General features: G+C 42.9%; 1 protein-coding gene across 1 annotated transcript in view; it reads left to right on the forward strand.

Moving 5' to 3' along the window:
* The window catches only part of Slc27a2 (solute carrier family 27 member 2), a 39,994-nt gene that overhangs the window by 10,977 nt on the left and 9,664 nt on the right, over positions 1–19,353 (forward strand). Inside the window, exons 2-7 of the mRNA XM_036186292.1 lie at positions 1,168–1,377; positions 4,629–4,787; positions 6,756–6,880; positions 14,606–14,800; positions 18,088–18,178; positions 19,068–19,266. Coding sequence (XP_036042185.1) covers positions 1,168–1,377; positions 4,629–4,787; positions 6,756–6,880; positions 14,606–14,800; positions 18,088–18,178; positions 19,068–19,266 — 979 coding nt within the window. The remainder of the gene's footprint in view (positions 1–1,167; positions 1,378–4,628; positions 4,788–6,755; positions 6,881–14,605; positions 14,801–18,087; positions 18,179–19,067; positions 19,267–19,353) is intronic.

Below are 19,353 nucleotides of genomic sequence, written 5' to 3' on the forward strand. Positions count from 1 at the left end.
ACAAGAATCTGTGTGAGTAGAGAAAAGGGGCAGAAGGCAGACAGAGATGGCATCAGAAACTCTGGCAGGGATGGGACTTTGGACCTGCCAATGGGGAGAACTGACTCCATCATAAGGGGTGTACTGCCACTGAAGAGCTATGGGTGGGGGGTACTGGACAGTGGGTAATAGTGAAGGGGATACCACTGGAAGCAGAGAGAGATTGACATCGAAAAGACTGGTCAGTAGACAATGGCTTATAACTCCAGTTCCAGGGAATCCAATACTCTCTTCCAGCCTCTGCAGACAGCAGGTGTGCATGTGGCACGTATGGATACATGCAAGCAAAACACCCATATGCATAAAATAATAACAAGTAAATCTTTTTTACAACTCAAGATGGGTAAGCTTTAAAAAGGTTTCATTTTATAGATTAAGGACAGATTATTAAAATAGCAGGTGTGAAATAAGGATTGCATATTAAGTCAGAACTTTTTTTTTAACCTGACCCGTGGAAAAAAAATAGATTTGTTTGTGGCACCTGTATACTCATATGACTGATACAGACTTTACAATAATAATGACCTTTAATGTGTGGCATGTTCTGAAAATGCCTATTTCACTGTATTAACATTTTAGTGATACACACTTACTGTTTGGTTCTTCCCAATGCCCATTTTCATATCTTCCACCAATCATCTGCTGTGCTTATGAAACCACAGACTCAACCTTCATTCTATCAAATATTGGCTTCGTGTGTGTGTGTGTGTGTGTGTGTGTGTGTGTGTGTGTGTGTATGTGTGTGTGTGTATGTGTGTGTGTATGTGTGTGTATGTGTGTGTGTATGTGTGTGTGTGTGTGTGTGTGTGTGTGTGTGTGTGTGTGGTGTTCAAACACATCAAATTCCATGCTAAAATTCATTACTAGGGAGGCATGGTAGCACATGCCTTTAATCTCACCACTGAGAAGGCAGAAGTAGGTAGATCTCTATGAGTTTGAGGCCAGCCTGGCCTACTTAGCAAGTTCCAGGAGAGCCATGACTACATAGCGAGACACTGTCTTTAAAAAATCATAACTAAATATCACTTGTGTCCATACATTTTAGCAAAGTATCATAAAGTTTATGACACTCAATACATGCTTGATCAACTAATGTAGTTTGCTTGGATTCTTTTCCACTGACTTAAGAACTACAAGAAGCTGTTGAGGAGGTTCTGCCAACCCTGAAAAAGGATGGAGTGTCCGTCTTTTACGTAAGCAGAACTTCTAACACAAGCGGCGTGGACACACTACTGGACAAAGTGGATGGAGTGTCAGCAGAAGCTACTCCGGAGTCATGGAGGTCTGAAGTCACTTTTGCCACGCCTGCAATATATATTTATACTTCGGGTACCACAGGTAAATAAGAGAGGATTTCCAAGACACAGGCCTGTCCTGGGACAGCTAACCGCCCACCTGGCCTTTTAAATATTCTGTTCCCCTAGCAAACTTATCAGCGAACTAACGCTTCAGGGTATTTAGAGCTTGCCCCATGAAAACTGACCTTACGTTATTACACATGATCTCATTTGCTTTTCCCCAGCTCTACACACACCTACTCAGTTGCTATAAAACATATGAACAGTTTATCAGTAACTACAAAAGCAGTTGAGATGATGGATAAAATTTGGTCCTGAGTGGGCTGTTAGAAATTTTTAATGTGTATTGTATTTGGACCCTTTTATATCTGGAGTCTATGTAATTGATATAAATGGGACATACCAGAGGACAACTATGGAGTGATATTTACGTAAATGTTTGGACTGATTTCTCCCGTACAGTACTGATGTAGAGTGAGCCTAGCACAGGGCCTAAAACACTGTGTGTCACCAAGTGTGAGAGCCTTCACTGTGCACTAGCGTGTTATGAGCTGCTGCAAAGGCATTGCAGTAAGTGCTGCTTAGAACAAGCAATGTCCCATGACACTGTCAACAGCATTCTTCAAGGGGCTCAAAGACATTCCTCACTCAGCTCCCTCCGGCCCTTGCATCTGCCCATTTCATAGACTCAGAAACTTACAAAAACATTAAGGACTTCCCAGGACAAGAAGTCAAGTGTCAAGACTCGCCTTGTGGGCTAACTCCAGGCTCATACAATTAAGATGGTAACACCCCCTGCCTAATAATGTAACAAACATTCAGAGCCTGCCTACCAAAAGACAGGGAAAGTGTTACCAAAGTGTAATAAGCTGAAGCCTCCAGGATATGTGAGAAAAGAAGGCAGGAAGCCAGCCCCACATGTTGATAGTAATGAGCATTGTTATTATTGTGAGGAAATTAAATTATGAGTCGTGTACACATTCTCCTTGTAATTAATCAAAGGTTAAGGTTGAAGGTTCTGTGGAGCCTGTTATCTCAACACCAGCCCACAGAATCTCTGTCCTTTGCTCCAACAGGACCTCAGTAGCCATCTGATAGAATGTGGTTGCCAGGCCCCAATTTAACATGAATGCAGGTAACCCTTCACAATGTCATTTTTTACTGAATATTTCCTTTAAATAAATGAGAATAAGAATAAGGATTTCTACCTTCATTTCAGAAAAGAAATAGAATGCATAGATGAGATTGTAAACCTTGATTATAGTTGGGATGAAGTGAGCTTTTGGCTAATGATGAGGAAATCCAGTCCTAACACTGGAAAGTATAGAACTTCTTCACAATATGTGTTTTGGCAGGGAAATGGAAAACTCATGTTTAGGGGTGTTTTCTAACACTCTGAAAATTAATTCCACAATTCAGCATTGATATTTACTTACTGAGAAAACAGTAAGACTGATGTCTATTTTATTGTTTTACCTAAGGATGAGATACCGACATATTACTCTTGTGTAAAGTAATTAAATGAGTCCATTTAAGCACTTAGAGACCAAAGGTTTTCCCTATTCCCCCAGGGAACTTGGTAGCACAAAATTATGTAATTGTTACAAAATATTCTTCTTGATTGATTAGTATAAAATCTTAAATTAAGGAAGTTCCAAAAGTACTCAAAGTCAAGAAGGTGAATCTTTTTTTTAAATGCAGCTCTGAACTTTTACTATTTAAATGATTCTTTTCTGTGGTAAATACAATTGATTTATTGATGGTTTCTTCTATTTCTTTTTTTTAATCTTTTTATTTATTCTATGTGGTTTTCACATCATGTATCTTGATCCCATTCATTCCCTGACCCTTTGAATCTGCCCTCTGCCCCTGAACCCTGCCCTCCCAATAAAACAACATTCAAGAGGAAAAAAAGGAAGAAAATAAAATGAGGAAAATTTTTTTAAAAGGGAAGGAATTAAAAATCTCATCATGGAAGCTGCAGTGCTTTCTTCTATTTCTCAAAGTTAGTGTAGCATGGGGCATTACCAGGAGTTCAGTGCCCTGGGGCGCTGCTGACAAAGGAGATGGGTTTGGATGTGTTTCGGTGATAAGTGCCTTGCTGCCCACTGAACAGACTGTTCCATGGGCAATGCCTGGCTAAGTGCTGAGTCCTCAGGGACCTGCCTTGTCACCAAGCAGAGTTGTCTAGTGGGTCTTAAGCTCAAGCTCGGCCCCTGAGCACTGACTCCTCCTCAATACTAAGTCAGTCTTCCAGTAGAAGCAATGAAAGCATACTTTGAAAAGAAAGCCTTCTTTAATTGTGCAAATTATTATTAAGAAAATACAAGTGCACTTGGTTTAACACTCCACTAGAAACCATTGACACTTCTCAGATTGGCGAAGAGCCCAGTGTTTGAGAGTTCCTTGGCAAGGCTGTGAGGAAGCAGTCTCATGGTTTACAGGCCAGGGAGTGTGAGTGGGGATCCCCCTTATAACTGGTAGTGTACTCTGTATGTACTCAGATTACAAAGACATGGGTTTTGGCCTGTAGCATCATTTATAGTGTGAATTGCCATGTGAACAAGGTAACTCACAGTGATATCACTTGAAATGGCAAAATTATATAACTAAATCATAACTTTCTCATATAACAGATAGGAGGCTGGGAGAAGAAATAAATGGTTGGATACGTGAGGGAAATCTACAAATGTGGAGGTCTTCCAAGAAAAAAAACTGCACTATATTCATATTTTGAATGCAATTGGCAAATATATATCATTACAAAGGAAGGGATTAGTGGTCTATACTATTGTGTCTCTGAATTTAACTTCCTCGTGTGTAGGTTGGACAATATAGTTCGATTTATCTCTTAAACTGAAATTGTTGAAAACGCCTTACAAAATAGTGAACCTAAGGCAGGAATCCATTCTCTTCAAATGACTACTACATCATCTGCCTGACTTGGGACTGAGCAAACTATGCCTTGAGAACCAAATACAGCCTCCACATGTTCTCAGAAAAGGGCCATCATTGAGCCTTTATGTATGTGCACTGCTACTCCACACACTAGCAAATATGAGTCAGCACAACAATGACCATATGACCCCACAAAACCTAAAATATCTACTCTCTGCTGGTTTTGAGGAATTAAAGAACATACATACCCATGGTCTGACGGCTCACCCCTCTACCCCATCTTCAAGCAATTCTTCCAGTGTGATGAGAGGGAACTTTATACACCAGATCTCCCTCCCACACTATAAAAGGCCAACCTGGCTCACTGATGCCTTCTCTTATGTCTTTGCAAAGGTCTCCCAAAAGCTGCAACCATCAATCACCATCGCATGTGGTATGGAACTGGCCTTGCATTGGCGAGTGGGATTAAGGCCCACGATATAGTCTACACCACTATGCCCCTGTACCACAGTGCAGCACTCATGATTGGCCTCCATGGGTGCATCGTGACTGGTAAGTTCTGTTTCTCTCAACAGGCATCAGGAGTTGACACACAGTCATATCTGCCCATGAGGAAAAGCACATCTGGCTGCTTTCTTGTCTACCAAAGACAGTCTTTACTCCAGCATTGATTACAAGGCTCCGTAGTTCATGAGCAAGGATCTGAAATCATTTCTATTTTTCCCATGCCTTAACTGTCCAGTATATCTGGGAGAAGTTCCTTTTCTTAGAGTCTATAAATAATTCTCCACCTTCATAAACATGGGTGACACTCTCAGGCAGTATCAACAGGCTTCTCTCCCTGTTGTCTTTACTCTTTATTCATCCTTACTTCCACAGCTTCCTGGCCTTAGTCAGAGTAGCCAGCCTGCCATCAATTCCTCTTTCCCTCTCAAACATCACCATCCAAATAGGAGTCGATATTGTGTGTCCCTTCAGGAGAATTTATGTTGCTTTTACCCATAAAGGTTCGGTCCCATATCCCCCTCTTCTCCCATGTGACACTTTAAATAAGCCTTTAAAATAGACACATTTATTTGAGATAAAATATATAGCACATATAATAATGTGTATACATATACATTTGTGTGTATATGATAGTCTGGATGTTTGCAATTCTGAGCCCTGGTGGGATAGTGTTAAAGGCAAGGCCTTTGGAAGCGTTAGGTCGTGTATGTGGAGCTTTTGAACATTGGATTGGTGTCCTGATAAGCAGGTAGAGTAGGGAGTCTCCTCGATGGCTCTGCCCTCCCCCTTAAGAGGACATGAAGAGGTGATGGCCATTCCCAGACTAAAAAGTACCCTTGCCAAACACTGGATTTGCTGATGCCTTGCTTTTGAACCTCACACATCCTCCAAAACTGGGGGAAATTATTACTTCTAGTATAAGCTAGCCCGGCTTTGGTCACTTTTTATAGCAGCTTGAACTAAAACTCATGGTCCAAGCATCTATTTCTTTCCTTCATCTACTGACTCATCAGCTCTGAAGTGCTTTGCCTGGTGTCAGCCCCGCCCTTCAGGAGCAAAGCATGGCTGGGCACCGGCATGCTACTGGATCTTCAAGGGCAGAGTGGTTGGGGGCCTCCAGAATAGACAAACAAGTACCTTCAGCAGCACAGACAAAAGGAGAAAAAGCATTTTTGAAAGTCCCTTCTCAGCACAAGTCATCAGTGTGTTTAGGAGTGAAAATAAGCAAACATGAAAAGTGGGTATGGGCTTCCTATTGCTGCTGTAACAAATCGCCAGAAGAAGCTCAGTGGCTTCCAGCAATGCAGATTTGTTTTCTCATTGTTCTGGAAGTCAGAAGCCCAAAAACAAGCTGTCTCTGGCTGGGTTGCACTCTCCAAATGCTGAAGATCTGTGTCCTGGTCTTCTCCACTTTTAGAGGCTGCCTGAATGCCTTGGCTCATGGGCCCTTCTTTCATCTTCTTACCCTCCAACTTCCCCCTTTACTTTTCCTCCTCTTTAGATACCCTCACAATTGGGTAAAGAGATAGTCTGGGAAAATCTTCCCACCTCCAGACTCTTAGCTTAGTCACATAATCACATGCTTTGCCACACAAGGTAATATGATCATGGACTCTGGTGGCAGCTCACTCTCTGTCTCTCTCTCTGTCTCTCTCTGTCTCTGTCTCTCTCTCTCTGTCTCTCTGTCTCTCTGTCTCTCTCTCTCTCTCTCTCTCTCTCTCTCTCTCCCTCTGTCTCTCTCTCTCCCTTCCCTATCTCCCTCCCTTCCCCCTTCCCCTCCTAGGACCCCTCTTCCTCTCCTCCATCTCATAAGCCTCTTTTGGGCACCTGGATTGTATTAGGATGATTTCCCATTTTCCCATATATCTTCTCCCCAGATTGGAGGTCTCCATTATGCTTTGCACTCAGTGTAAGAGGCTCTCCACTCATGTTCGGTTTCATTCATTTTTAAGTTTTCTCATCAGAGAGATTTTTCTGCGCTCCTTCCCTGGTGGTTTCTGTGCTTTTTAATAGGGGCTACTCTTGCTCTGCGGAGCAAATTTTCAGCCAGCCAGTTCTGGGACGACTGCAGGAAATTCAATGCCACTGTCATCCAGTACATCGGTGAACTACTTCGGTACCTGTGCAACACACCTGAGGTTGGTAACACTCCCTGGGTTTCCGTGTCTTTTCAAAACCAATAAGATGTTCAAGTTTCCTGGGATTGTGCCAGGCTTCTGCTCACTCATCTGTCTCGGTTCTGAGTTCAGATGGCAGTTGTCTGTTATAATAACATGCTGAGAGCACCCTTACCACCTAGAAAGACCTTGATGGGGAACAGTGACTGTTAATCTTCTTGCAGTTTTTACTCTCTGTCCTGATACATGTTTTCACACCTTCCCCTTCCCAGGTCCTCCTCTTTTCTTCCTGCTGTGACAAGCCGCTGTCAACCCCACCTTAAATAATAGGTCATATGTTAACCTATTTGAGTCACTCCAGCAAAAGTCGTCCATCTATGGGTGGACAGATCTCCTGTCTTATGTTTCTGCCTCTCATGTTGCACGTGTGTGTCTTGCCTCCTGTCTTCCCTGGGCTCTATAACTTTTTAATAGCTTTGTCTCCTTGACCTCCCTTCCCCTCCCTTTCACCAAAGTTGTTCAGAAAACGTTTACTTGATGCTGTTTAATGAATAAATCTACCCCCAGCTTTGAAACAAGCAAATCGAATCTGTTTCACAGTAACTCTAAGGGTCTTAGGTCCACCCTGCTTGGAGCTATCCAGATACTTTGACAAGGTTGTTCGTAAGAACTCCCCCAGTGCGGTCCCTGGTAGGTGCCTTGGGATCTGATCAGGATTTCTCAACAGTACCACAGCTGTTGTTTGGAGCCTGCTAATCTTTGGCTGTGTGAACCTATTCTATGCCATACAGGACGTTTAGTGGCGTCTCTGGCCTTCATTCTCAAGATATCAGTAGTGGCTTCCCCTTCTGCTAGTCCATGATAATTATGATGTCTGTAGATACTGCCACATGTCCCCATGCAGGCAAGTTTGATCCTTGCTGAGAACCACTTGACTAAATGGTACAGTACATCCACCAGATTTTAATCCCTTTAAGATACTCAATCAATAAAAAACCAAACTCAAAGAACCACTGAGTTGGTTCATCACTATTGGTAAGCATCTGTTACATTCAACTTATATATCCAGTGCTGTGTGGCAAAGAAAGAAGATCCTCCCTCCCTTCCTCCCTCCCCTACTCCCTCCCCCTCCCCAGTCAGGCTTTCTCTCCTCACATCACTCAACCTCTGCTCAGATGCCAGCTCACAGGGAGTCCCTCCTGCCAATAATCCAGCTTGCCTTCTTGATGCTCCAGTCCTGTCTCGACATCTCATGGCACTTATCCCACCCTGCACCCATTGGGTTGCTGTCTGTCTGCCTTCCCCACTAGTGGAACTCCATGCAAAGGCCTTATTCACTGGTCCTCAGCAGCATGGAGATTAGAAGCCAGCATCCCAGGCGCCAAAACATGTTGCTGACTGAACCCCTAAGTTCTTGTTCTGGAAAAAAAAAAAATGTTTACTTGAGAGTAGTAATTTTTTTCTTCCAAAATGTTCAGGCTTAGCATACTTATAATTTCTTGAAAGTTCAGCGGATGCATAAAGGTCATAATTATCTATGGGATAAATCAGGACCTTTTCCCTAACAGCATTTTCTACATTAGTACTTCATCTGGTCCTCATGATTACATATCCATCTATTATAGCCCAGAAATATGTCTGAAGTCTTTCTACTTGGCAATTCTCTGCTGTAAAGGCATCCACCTTATCAATTAGAAGTCTCCTAGGGAACTGTGTTCTATTTATTTTAAAAGGTCTCCTTTGAACTAGGGAAAATAAACATACTTGTGTGTCATGTTTATGATCTTCAGAGATAAACTTATACTCACTTGGCTCATTCCTCTTTTTTCTGAATGTTGCCACAAATGCTGTGAAACAGTGATGGATTTTATACTTTCAAAACACTGTGTGCTGTGAGGTGTACTCTGTGTATAGACTCTTGTCGGGAATGGGGTCTGGATGCTCTGGGTTCCCCTGAGTGCTCGCTGTCTGCAGACTCCTTGTAAGAAGTCTAAGGAATGAACAAGTTACTTCAAAAAGCCTTCAGTGCAGAAATTTTATGAATCATGGGTCATTCTAGATGATGCAGATTCTATACACTTAGGGAAAAGTTTTTAAAGGGTCTTGGCACTTGTGCTTACATGGGAATACACCACACATTCAAAAAACAATAATAATTAAAATAAAAGATAGACTTGAAAGAACTTCTCAAACAAGAACTCAGGACCAGTTTAGCCAGGGACTGCCTCACCCACAGAAGCCATTGAGAAGAATAGGCTGTCCTTAGAGAGGCTGACGCCACCAACAGCCCAAAGAGACCTAATCAGGCAGACCAAATGGCTCCCTGCAGCATGGCTCGTCCAGAGACCCTAGGGCCAGCACTGGAGAGTGGAGACTGCTATGGCTGTGAACTTTAACCATGTTCAGTGGCTTTTCTGGTAGAGCAGAGGACATGGAAGAGTGAGACTCCAGGAACAGTCCTTCAGGTCACTGGCTCAGATTTGACTCCCAGGAAAATACCACATCAGAGCAAGGACCCCGGAGTCTGCAGGCTGTCCCGACTCTGCCATTTGAGCAGTATAGTCAACCTTTCGAAATGTCAGCTTGCCAGCAGCCAACACTGGCTCAAGTAGAGTCTGAATACAAAATGAGCTTGTGGACACGAAGCACATAGCTAAGCCTCTGTGTCTAGCAAGTGTGTAACAGATGACTGCGTTCTGTGCCTGCTAGTACCTGCATGCCGATCCTTACAGTCTTTGAATGAATCAATGACGTGGTGTCTGAACCTGGTCCATGGAAGAAATGAGACCTTCTTCTCTTATCACATTCATCAGTCTCTCTCATCTGGCTTTTAATGAGGCACAGGATAGCAAAGTTGTTGACTGAAGTGGTTTTAAGGTTGTGTAGCTGAAGCTTCTGTAGCAATTCTGCCCATAACCCCTTGTAATAGCTGGAGCTTACCGTGCAGAGCATCCATTTATAAGGAAGGATCACTCTGTTTCACATGGTCCACTCCTATGTTGCTCATGTAGTTGCCTAAAAACAGTGTCCTTTAAGGAAAAAAAAAATTTTTAATTTCCCTTTTTAGGTTTGTTTATTTAATGTGCATGGGTGTTTTGCCTGCATGTATGTCTGTGCGTCATATGTGTGCCTGATGCCAGCAGAGGTCAGAAGGGGAAGTTGGATCCCCTAAAGCTGGAGTTACAGATGGTTGTGAGCAATCATGTGGGTGCTGGGAACAAAACCTAGGTCCTGGGGTTGGGGATATAGCTCAGTGATAGAGTGCTTGCCTAGCAAGTGCAAGGCCCTGGGTTCAATCCTCAGCTCAAAAAAAAAAATTTAAATAAATAAATAAAATAAAATAAAATAAACCTAGGTCCTCTGCAAGAACAGCCATGGCTCCTTGAAGCAGAGCCTTTCCCTCCAGCCCCCTCCTTTAGGAAACAATATACTTTAATGCAAGATGTTGGTAAAGCTGAGTGTTTCAGTCCAATAGTTAGGAACTAAGTGATGGCAAAGAGTTCTCAATGAGATTTTGTGTATCCGCTGGGGATGTGACCAAGGAGAGAGTGAGATAGCAGGGGGGGGGGATCCAGAAGAGTTCCAGTGGGTACAAGTAAAAGTCAACATATTTGGAATGGGAGGTAAGATAAGCGGAGCCCTGGAGGAGCTGGAGCGACTCGCTTGCCTCCCTAGAGATGTCTTCCCTTGCTCTGAGTGTGTGATGACCTCTCAGGTCTCTTCATTTCTGAATCACCTGAATTCTGGCAGAACAGGCCAGAGTGGTGTATGCCAGCACAGGGTGCAGAGTAAACTGGGGCAAAGCAGGAAAAGGCAGGAAGAGAGGAGAATCAGGAAGGTTTGCCAGAGGCAATGAGCTGTGATCGGAGGATGGAAGTTCTCCCCCTATGCAGAGAGGCTTCTCTTTATCTGGAATGGAACACCTGCAAACAGCTGTGCAGGTGAGCTGAGCCTGTTACCCAGGAAGCAGAGGCTTCACTGTGCTGTGTCTCAAATGTGAACATGTCAGATCGTGACTCAAGAGCCTCACATGGGAGGCTGAGGTGGGAGATGGCGTTTTCAGTTCGAATTTGGAGCTGTAGTAAGGAGGGTTCATGGAAAGGAGAAAGGCCTCTCGCACAAAGCAGGCAGGTTAGAGCCTCCCTGTGTACAACACCACAGTAGACGTGGACTCGTGAAATTTTGAAGATAATGAAGACTTTTCACCTTTTGGAAGTCACACAAAAACAAGGAAGCCAAGGGGGGAAACACACAGCTGCATTATCTGAAAAACTAAGAGAGGGCTGGGCAGAGTTTAGCAGTTAAGACCGTTTGGACCAGAGTTTGATTCCCAGTATCCACATACTGCATCACAACCATCCATAACTCTAGTTCTAGGGGTTCCGACATCTTCTGGCTTCCTCCACTACCAGATATACACATGATGTACATACATACATGCAGGCAAAACACACATACATATCAAATAAATTAAATATTTTCTAGAGCTAAGAGATATTACAACCTTCAACTACATAGAACAGCAATTTAAAAGATGGAGGGTACTAATGTAGTAGGGCCAAGAAAGGTAAAACCTAAGAAGCAGGGAACGTGATGAAATTTAAGTGAAGGGAGATTCATTCTCTAAGAACAGTTGAATTCTGACAGCACCCTGCAAGCAAGAAGACAACAGTCTGACACCTTCAGAATTCTAAGCAAAAGTTATTGTCCATCTAGAATTCTATACCCAGCTGTATTATCAATCTGTTTTATAATAAGAATATTTTCAAACTGGGCCTTGTTTCACAGGCCTGTAATCCAAACTACTTGGGAGTAAGGTCTGATGAATCAAGAGTTAGAAGTGTAAACATTGATGTTAGAAAGGTAGGATAAGAAAAAACACTAAGAGTTAGGAGTGTTGGTCTTAGAGCAGCAAGCTAAGGGCCAAGGGTTGGAACAGAGAAACGGAATGAGAACAGTATGCTTCATTCACAAGCCCTTTCGGGACAAATTGATTTTTATACTGTATATATACTCTTCTCTCTCCTTCTCTCTCTCTATTCTTCGCTTTCTTTCTTCCTTCCTTTTTTCTTTTCTTTCCTTTCTTTCTTTCTTTCTTTCTTTTTTTTTTTTTTAAGACAGGGTCTCGCGTATCCCAGGCTGGCTTCTGGCCTCAAACTCTGTAAGCAGCCTGAAGATGACCTCAGACTTCTGATCCTCCTGCCTCTGAAAAGTGCTGTCTGAAGCCAAATAGATGTGTGTTTGATTCTTGGAACAATTCCTTTGCTGTCTGTGTAACGCTGGGCTTTCCAACTATAAGGCTTTGTTTCCTCGGTTGAAACCTGAGGGAAATACTTCACAATCTGTCTTGTCTGGTAGGCTTTAGAAACTGAAGTAAGACAACACAGGCCCAATGCTGACACACAGACAAGCCCTCAATGAAGAGTGTCTGCTTACTTTAATTTTCCGGGTCTCTGCATTCCTCCCAGGACACCCTGACCTTTAACCTTTTTAGTCACTAAATCCCAGTGGGAACCTAGGCCCCAGGTGTGTTTGCATGTCTCAGCTCAGCTCTAATGTAGAGGACAAAATAGAGAAATGATGGAGGAAAGTTGCTGAGGTGGGTAAAGAAGTACCACGTCTCCAGGGGAAGGAAGAGCGTAAGTCACACATCACTCTCAGCTACTAACAAACAAGACAAAGTAAAAATTGGGCTTCTTAGAAGTTCTCGGGTCTCATATGTGACCAGAAACATTTCTAGCCTTCAAACTCTAGTCCCTTCTCCTAGTGTAATGAGATCCCTGGGCTGTACTGTGAAAACTGAGCCCATGGTATTATGATTGTAAATCCAGCTACCTGCCACCCACAGGTGTCCTGCTGCACCTGTGTGGCTGGCCAGCTGCCCACACACCCAAGCACCTGCACCCTTAACCCCTCTGCCTTTGTGCGGATGCCCCAGTCAGGAGCTGCTGAGCATTCCTGGGTGCAGATTACTTGTTTAACCACAGAGATTATACTGTATGCAAAACACGGGCCCAAGCCCTGTGGAGGATTCAGAGATATGTTTGGTCTCCAAGGAGGGAGAATCTAACGAAAGAGAGACGGGCTATTAGACAAGGAAGTGAATGAAGTGTGTGGGTGGAGACATGGGGTGTGGGCAGCACATGGAATGTGTGAGGCCCTGAATTTACACATGGGAAGGCCTCTCTGCAATGTCTAACAAGCCTGGGAACTGGTGAGTACCAAGATCAGGTGGTTCTTAAGTGAAAATCAGTATTTTTCAAATATGGAATGGTTTAGTCTCAGAGTTCCCATGAAAAGGAGCAGAAAGGGAACTCTGGAGATCTGCCAGTCCTTTCTAAGAAGAATAACACTGTATGGGCAGGGGAACCCTATAATTAATGGCAACACGAGAGAGTGATTAGTAATTGGCATTCCAGGACAGCAGCCAATATAAGCCAGAGCTGGCCCTGGCAAACGGACACACTCTCTACCTCCTGACAGGTCTTAGGTGATTGTGAAAGAAAACACATGACCTGTGGGCCTGTGGAGCTGATGAAGATTGTATTCCTAAGCAGGCAGAACACCCAGGACTTAACACAGGTTCAAACCCCCTCAACCATCTTTGACTTAAGGACTCTGGCCACTCTCCATACATTGTCCCCAGAAAGTCCACTCAAGGGACCATTTCCTTCAGTGACAATCTCCGTCTACCTCTCTAACTAGAAAACCACAGTGGGCTTCACCACCTAAGTCCTTTGACCAATCAAGCTACTTAAAAATCAAATCCGAACTTGCCAGCTTCCTGAGGTTCTAGCCCCTTCTCCATGGAACTGATTCAAAGCTCTTTCTCCTTCCCTCCCACCCCCTCCCCACCCTCACCCCCAGGATATATTCCAAAGTTTCTTCTCAGCCTAGGAGGTAATGAAAGATCTGGACAAGGTAGCTTACCCATAAATGCCAGCGCTTCGAGGACGCTGAGGTAGTTGGATTGCAGCAGAGTGAGTCCTTACACAGAGCAGCTTTTCCTTTCTGATTTTCCTTTATGACAAAGCTGCTTCCTCTTGGGCCGCCTGGGCAGCTAGAAGTTGGCTTTCTCCTTCTCTTATACTTCTCATCCTTCCCAGACAGGTCATTCCATTGGTTTAACTGCAGCAGGTCTTGTAACCTTAGCCATACCTGGTAAATGTGGTCCAGACTGCTCTCTAGTTTCTAGCATTGTTGATCTTCGATGGTTTATGGGAAATACCCCCCACCCTGCCCCATCTCCGTTGAGTTCCTGTTTCTCCTCATCGCCACATAGAAGCTAATGCTTTACCAACTGAAACACCCAGAATCCTACTGGTATACCAGGATGTGTTCAATTCTGACCGTTTCCCATGAGCACGTTCCTTCTGGAAATTCACTGGCACTCATCAGCCCCATAAGAAAATGATTGACATTTTACATTGGATACAAATTAGATGTTGGCGTTACCTGGTTCATCTGGTTGTTTCATCTTGCCTCAAATCAAAATGGGCAAATATCCTTTTTTTAAATGATTAAATCAGCATTCCACCTGTCAGACTATGGAGCCTGTGTTGCAGAAAGAGGGGTGTATGTCTGTGAGTGAGAGACTAAGATGAATTTGTAATGACACAAAAATGAAATAAAAATCAGGGCAATTACCAGCATAAATTAAACGCATAGAATCTGAATGCAGTGAGTAAAGAAGTCCAAGCTCTCAAAATGTTAATGTTCTGTCTACTTCCTCTCCTGTTACCACAGAAACCAAATGACCGTGACCACAAAGTGAAAATAGCGCTGGGAAATGGCTTACGGGGAGATGTGTGGAAAGAGTTTATCAAGAGATTTGGGGACATCCGTGTTTATGAGTTCTACGCTTCCACTGAAGGCAATATTGGATTTATGAATTACCCAAGAAAAATCGGTGCTGTTGGAAGAGCCAACTACCTCCAAAGAGTTAAGTACACTGAAAAATTAGCACAGCGTAGCTGACTTTCAGAATACAGACCTTAAGAGCTATACCACAAAGTAGCATCAGAACTACCAAGAGAAACTTGCCTACTCTCTATGATGATGACCTTTTTGTGATCATCTCATACTCATAGCAACTCATTACTTTCAACATTTGAAACCTGTATGAACTCAATCCTCCCTTCATTCATACTTGTAGATGAGGAAAAAACTTGAGGGTCACCTTTCTGCAAATGCAGTGTCACATTTCCATGAAATGCAGTGTTTCCCTTTAATTGAGATGTGCATAAAAATCACATGGGGAGTTCTTTATGTATACAGGTATAGGTTCCCAGCCTCCTGGCTTTGGATTCATTTGTTGTGAGACAAGGCCCTTGGTACTTTTAAAAGCTGTGCAGGGTTAAGACCAGCAGCCGGGACCTTCAAGAGAAGTGGGATGTTCTGATTGACATGTGTGTTCTCCTCATTGGTCCACCAGAAAGATGTGTCTTATTTCTCTTCCCTCTCTCCAGTGTTTTGTTGCCTGGGGACCCTGCAGGTCTGTTTTCTTGATGGTCAGTCAGTCATTCTAAGGATAACCCATGGATACTGATCCTCCAATGGCTTGTACAGTCATTGCTGTCTTCACGCCTCTAACAGGGAAACACCCAGGAGCTCTGAGACAGCCTCTGTCCCCAGGGATTGACCAAGGGAGTAGTCCATAAGCTAAGTGCTGTGGCTCTGAAGGGCAGACCCCAGCGCCACCGTGTCCTAGCTGAGTGGCCCCAGGAAGTTACTTACATTCCTTAGGTCTCAGTTTCAACATCTTACAACAGAGATAAAAAGATAAGAGTGAGCCCAAGGGCTAGCCCAAATTCGGTGTTAATAAGAGGAAAGACTTGCCAAGTTATTTATGCAAAATCTCTGTTATGTAATAACCTTGGGCATTAAACCTCCCATTTCTTATACTCTGGTGGGAGCACAAGGCATTCCCAAGTCCAAGGACCCTGTCCAGCAATGGCACCCACTGTGCAGCTCACTCCCTGACCTCTAGACCTGTGCTGTCCAGTTTGGTAGCCTCTAGCTATGTGTAAATATTTAAATGTCAATAAAGCAAAGGTTTGAATTCAGTTCATCATTCACAGTAACAGCTGCCTTTCAGGTGCTCAGGGGGCACATGGCAGTGACACTATCCTGAGCAGAGCAGGTATTTCCACCATCGTGAACAATCCTACCGAGCCACACTTCTACAAGCTGGGACATTAGTGTCAGGCCAGCGTGAAGTAGCCCAGCCATGGAGATAAAGGATAAACACAAGCAAGCTGGCAGTGTTACTTCTATTGACCTCAGAGAGAGGACTTTAATGGAAATTTGTTTCCTACAAACTTCCACTTACATATGTGCACATACGCTACTAACTCTTTGCTTTCTCACCCACTGGTTGTCAGATTTTTATTGTCAGTTTTTCTATACTAAACAAACTCCTTTAAAAAGAAAAAGAATTTTTAAAAAGTATTAAGGTGTCCCAGCAGTTAATGTGGAAAGAAGCATTAATTACAACCACAAGATTTTTGACATTTTTATAAATTAAATCAGTGTACATTTGTTGTCCAAAAATGCCACTCGGAGATTTTGGGTTGTTTTGTTTTGTTTTGTTTTGTTTTTGTTTTGTTTTGTTTTGTTTGAGACAAGGTTTCTTTGTAGCCCTGGCTATCCTAGAACTCACTCCTTTTTTGTAGACCAGGCTGGCCTTGAACTCAGAGACGAACCAGCCTCTGCCTCCAGAGTACTGGGATTAAAGGTGTGTATGGTTTTAATGAGGTTGAATTTGAGCTGACACAGTAAACATGGCTGGCAGTTATATCTGAACACTGTTGTACTTGCTGATTTCCTTGAGTGGGGAAAATAATATGCTTAGTATTATGATGGTATAAATTCTTAACTGTCAAACTGTGTGTTAATGTAGAGTTGGGCTGTTTGTGCTTTAAATGTGGTTTCAGTTTTGTAGTACAGGGATTGAACCCAAGGCCTTGCACATGCTAAACAAGCATTTACTGCTAAGCCACAACCCAGACCTTTTAAAAACCTGTATTTTAGGATAAATTCTTACTACGTTTCCCATACTAGCTCCAACTTGTGATCCTTCAACACACACAAACACACACACACACATACACACACACACACACACACACACACACACCATGTAGCTGGGATTATAGGGATGTACCACCACCCCTAGCTATGATAGCCTTCTAATAATTTTATAGTCATGCCTGAAATAATTTTTTCTTTGATTCTTTTTTTTGGGGGGGTGGGGAGTTGAGACTGTAGCTTTGTGCCTTTCCTAGATCTCGCTCTGTAGACCAGGCTGGCCTTGAACTCACAGAGATCTGCCTGCCTCTGCCTCCCTTGCGCTGGGAAAAGGCGTGTGCCACCACCACCCGGCCTGATTCTTAAATATAACGAATAATGTGTCCCTGGGAATGAGGATACTAGCCATCTGATGGTAACATAATAATACATTATCAGATATGACTTTAAATCCATTTGTAATCTGTCCACCAAAAGATATGCATGACAACCAGGCGGTGGTGGCACAAGGGAGGCAGAGGCAGGTGGATCTCTGTGAGTTCCAGGCCAGCCTGGCCTACAGAGTGAGTTCCAGGAAAGGTGCCAAAGCTACACAGAGAAACCCTGTCTCAAAAAACCAAAAAAAAAAAAAAAAAAGATATGCATGAGAAAGATCCTAACAGTTTTATTTATAATAGACCAAAATTAGAAATAATTCAAGAATCCATTAAAAATATCCATTAACAGAATAAAGTGTTATACAAGAGAAAATTGAATGTCAATAAAAATGTAGGTCTGGAGTTGAAGCTCAGAGGTGGGGCACTTGTACAGCTTGTGCAAGGTCTGGGCTCTGTCTCTGGTGTCATCCCAGCGACACCACTGAGAAGAGCAACGACGTGGGCTGATGTCCACAGACATAGTAACTAAAATAAGACATGCATGCCCACACTTTCTCATCAGGTTTGAAATTAATAGGTAGTGATAAAAGTCAGAATGGTGATTGTCTACACAGAAGGCAGAGAGCAACTTCTTCAGTAGAATGAAAATGTTTTATATCTGGATCTGGGTGGTAATCACAGATGCAAAATTCTACCCAGGCTGTACACTGAAAATATATGTGGTATGTGTCCTTTCTGCACTTTTTGTAATAAAGTAAGCATAGAAAAATCTACAAAGCTCAATTGATGTACTCAAATGCTATTTTTTTTTAATTTTGGCAGAAAGTTGTAAGGTATGAGCTGATTAAATATGATGTGGAGAAAGATGAACCTGTCCGTGACGCAAATGGATATTGCATCAAAGTCCCCAAAGGTACTATGGACTTTTTGTGCAATTAACTGTGCACAAAATTATCTTGACTAAGCTACATTTAAGAACTAACATAGTATTACAAGCTGTTAAATTTAATAAATTTAGTAGGGGAAAGATTTTTATTGACATACTCTAAAATGCATATATATATGAAGGCACTGGCTTACTGTGACATATAATTATACTTTTAGGCTAGTTGAGCACCTTGCTTGTAAGGAACTTTTTGGAAAGGTCCAGACTGCTATGGCTGCAAAGCTTTAGATGGACCTTATGTTTGTGCTTTTACCCATTATGCATGTGTCTAGTTATGTATAGGACTCATTATTGAGTAAAAGATTAGCAATAAGATAATTACAACTAGGTGACCATGCAGAATAAGGTTTGGTATGTGTGTCCATGACATACATGCACACACACATAATCTGTATCTGTTCTTTTTCTTGCTGCTGTGGTCAAACACCCGACAGGAAGCATCTTAGGGAAGAAAGGGCTTGTCCTGGCTCACAGCTGAAAAGACACAGTCCATCATGCCGTTGAAGGCAGGACGGCAGGACGGCAGGACTGTAAGGTGGCCATATTGCAAACGCAGTGAGAAAGCAGAGCACAGACAGGAAATGGAACCCTACAGTGCGGCTCTGCTTCATATAGGGTCCATAGCCTTCCAAATAACCATTACCACTTGGGGAGTTCAAACACTTGAGCCTATGGGGGACATGTCACATTTAAACCACAGCATGGTGTATATGGGTATGGATATGGATATAAGAAATGACACTTCCTATGGCCAGCTTCTTGTTCATGGGCTGTCTACCAACAGTTTTAGGATGATGATAAAATGTGCTTATCTCTTCACAAAAAATAAATAGCAATTTACTCTCTTCTGTCTTAGGTGAGGTCGGACTCTTAGTTTGTAAAATCACACAACTTACACCATTTAATGGCTATGCTGGAGGAAAGTCTCAGACAGAGAAGAAAAAACTCAGAGATGTCTTTAAGAAAGGAGACCTCTATTTCAACAGTGGAGACCTCCTAATGATTGATCATGATGATTTTGTCTATTTCCATGACAGAGTTGGAGATACATTCCGGTGGGTTTCTCTGAATTGTTGAGTTCAAAACAAATGCATGCACACTTCTGCCTGTTCCTGAGTTGGAATCAGACATCTCTTTTCCAC

The sequence above is a fragment of the Onychomys torridus genome, chromosome 4 (genome assembly GCF_903995425.1).
Source record: "Onychomys torridus chromosome 4, mOncTor1.1, whole genome shotgun sequence".
Lineage (NCBI taxonomy): Eukaryota > Metazoa > Chordata > Mammalia > Rodentia > Cricetidae > Onychomys > Onychomys torridus.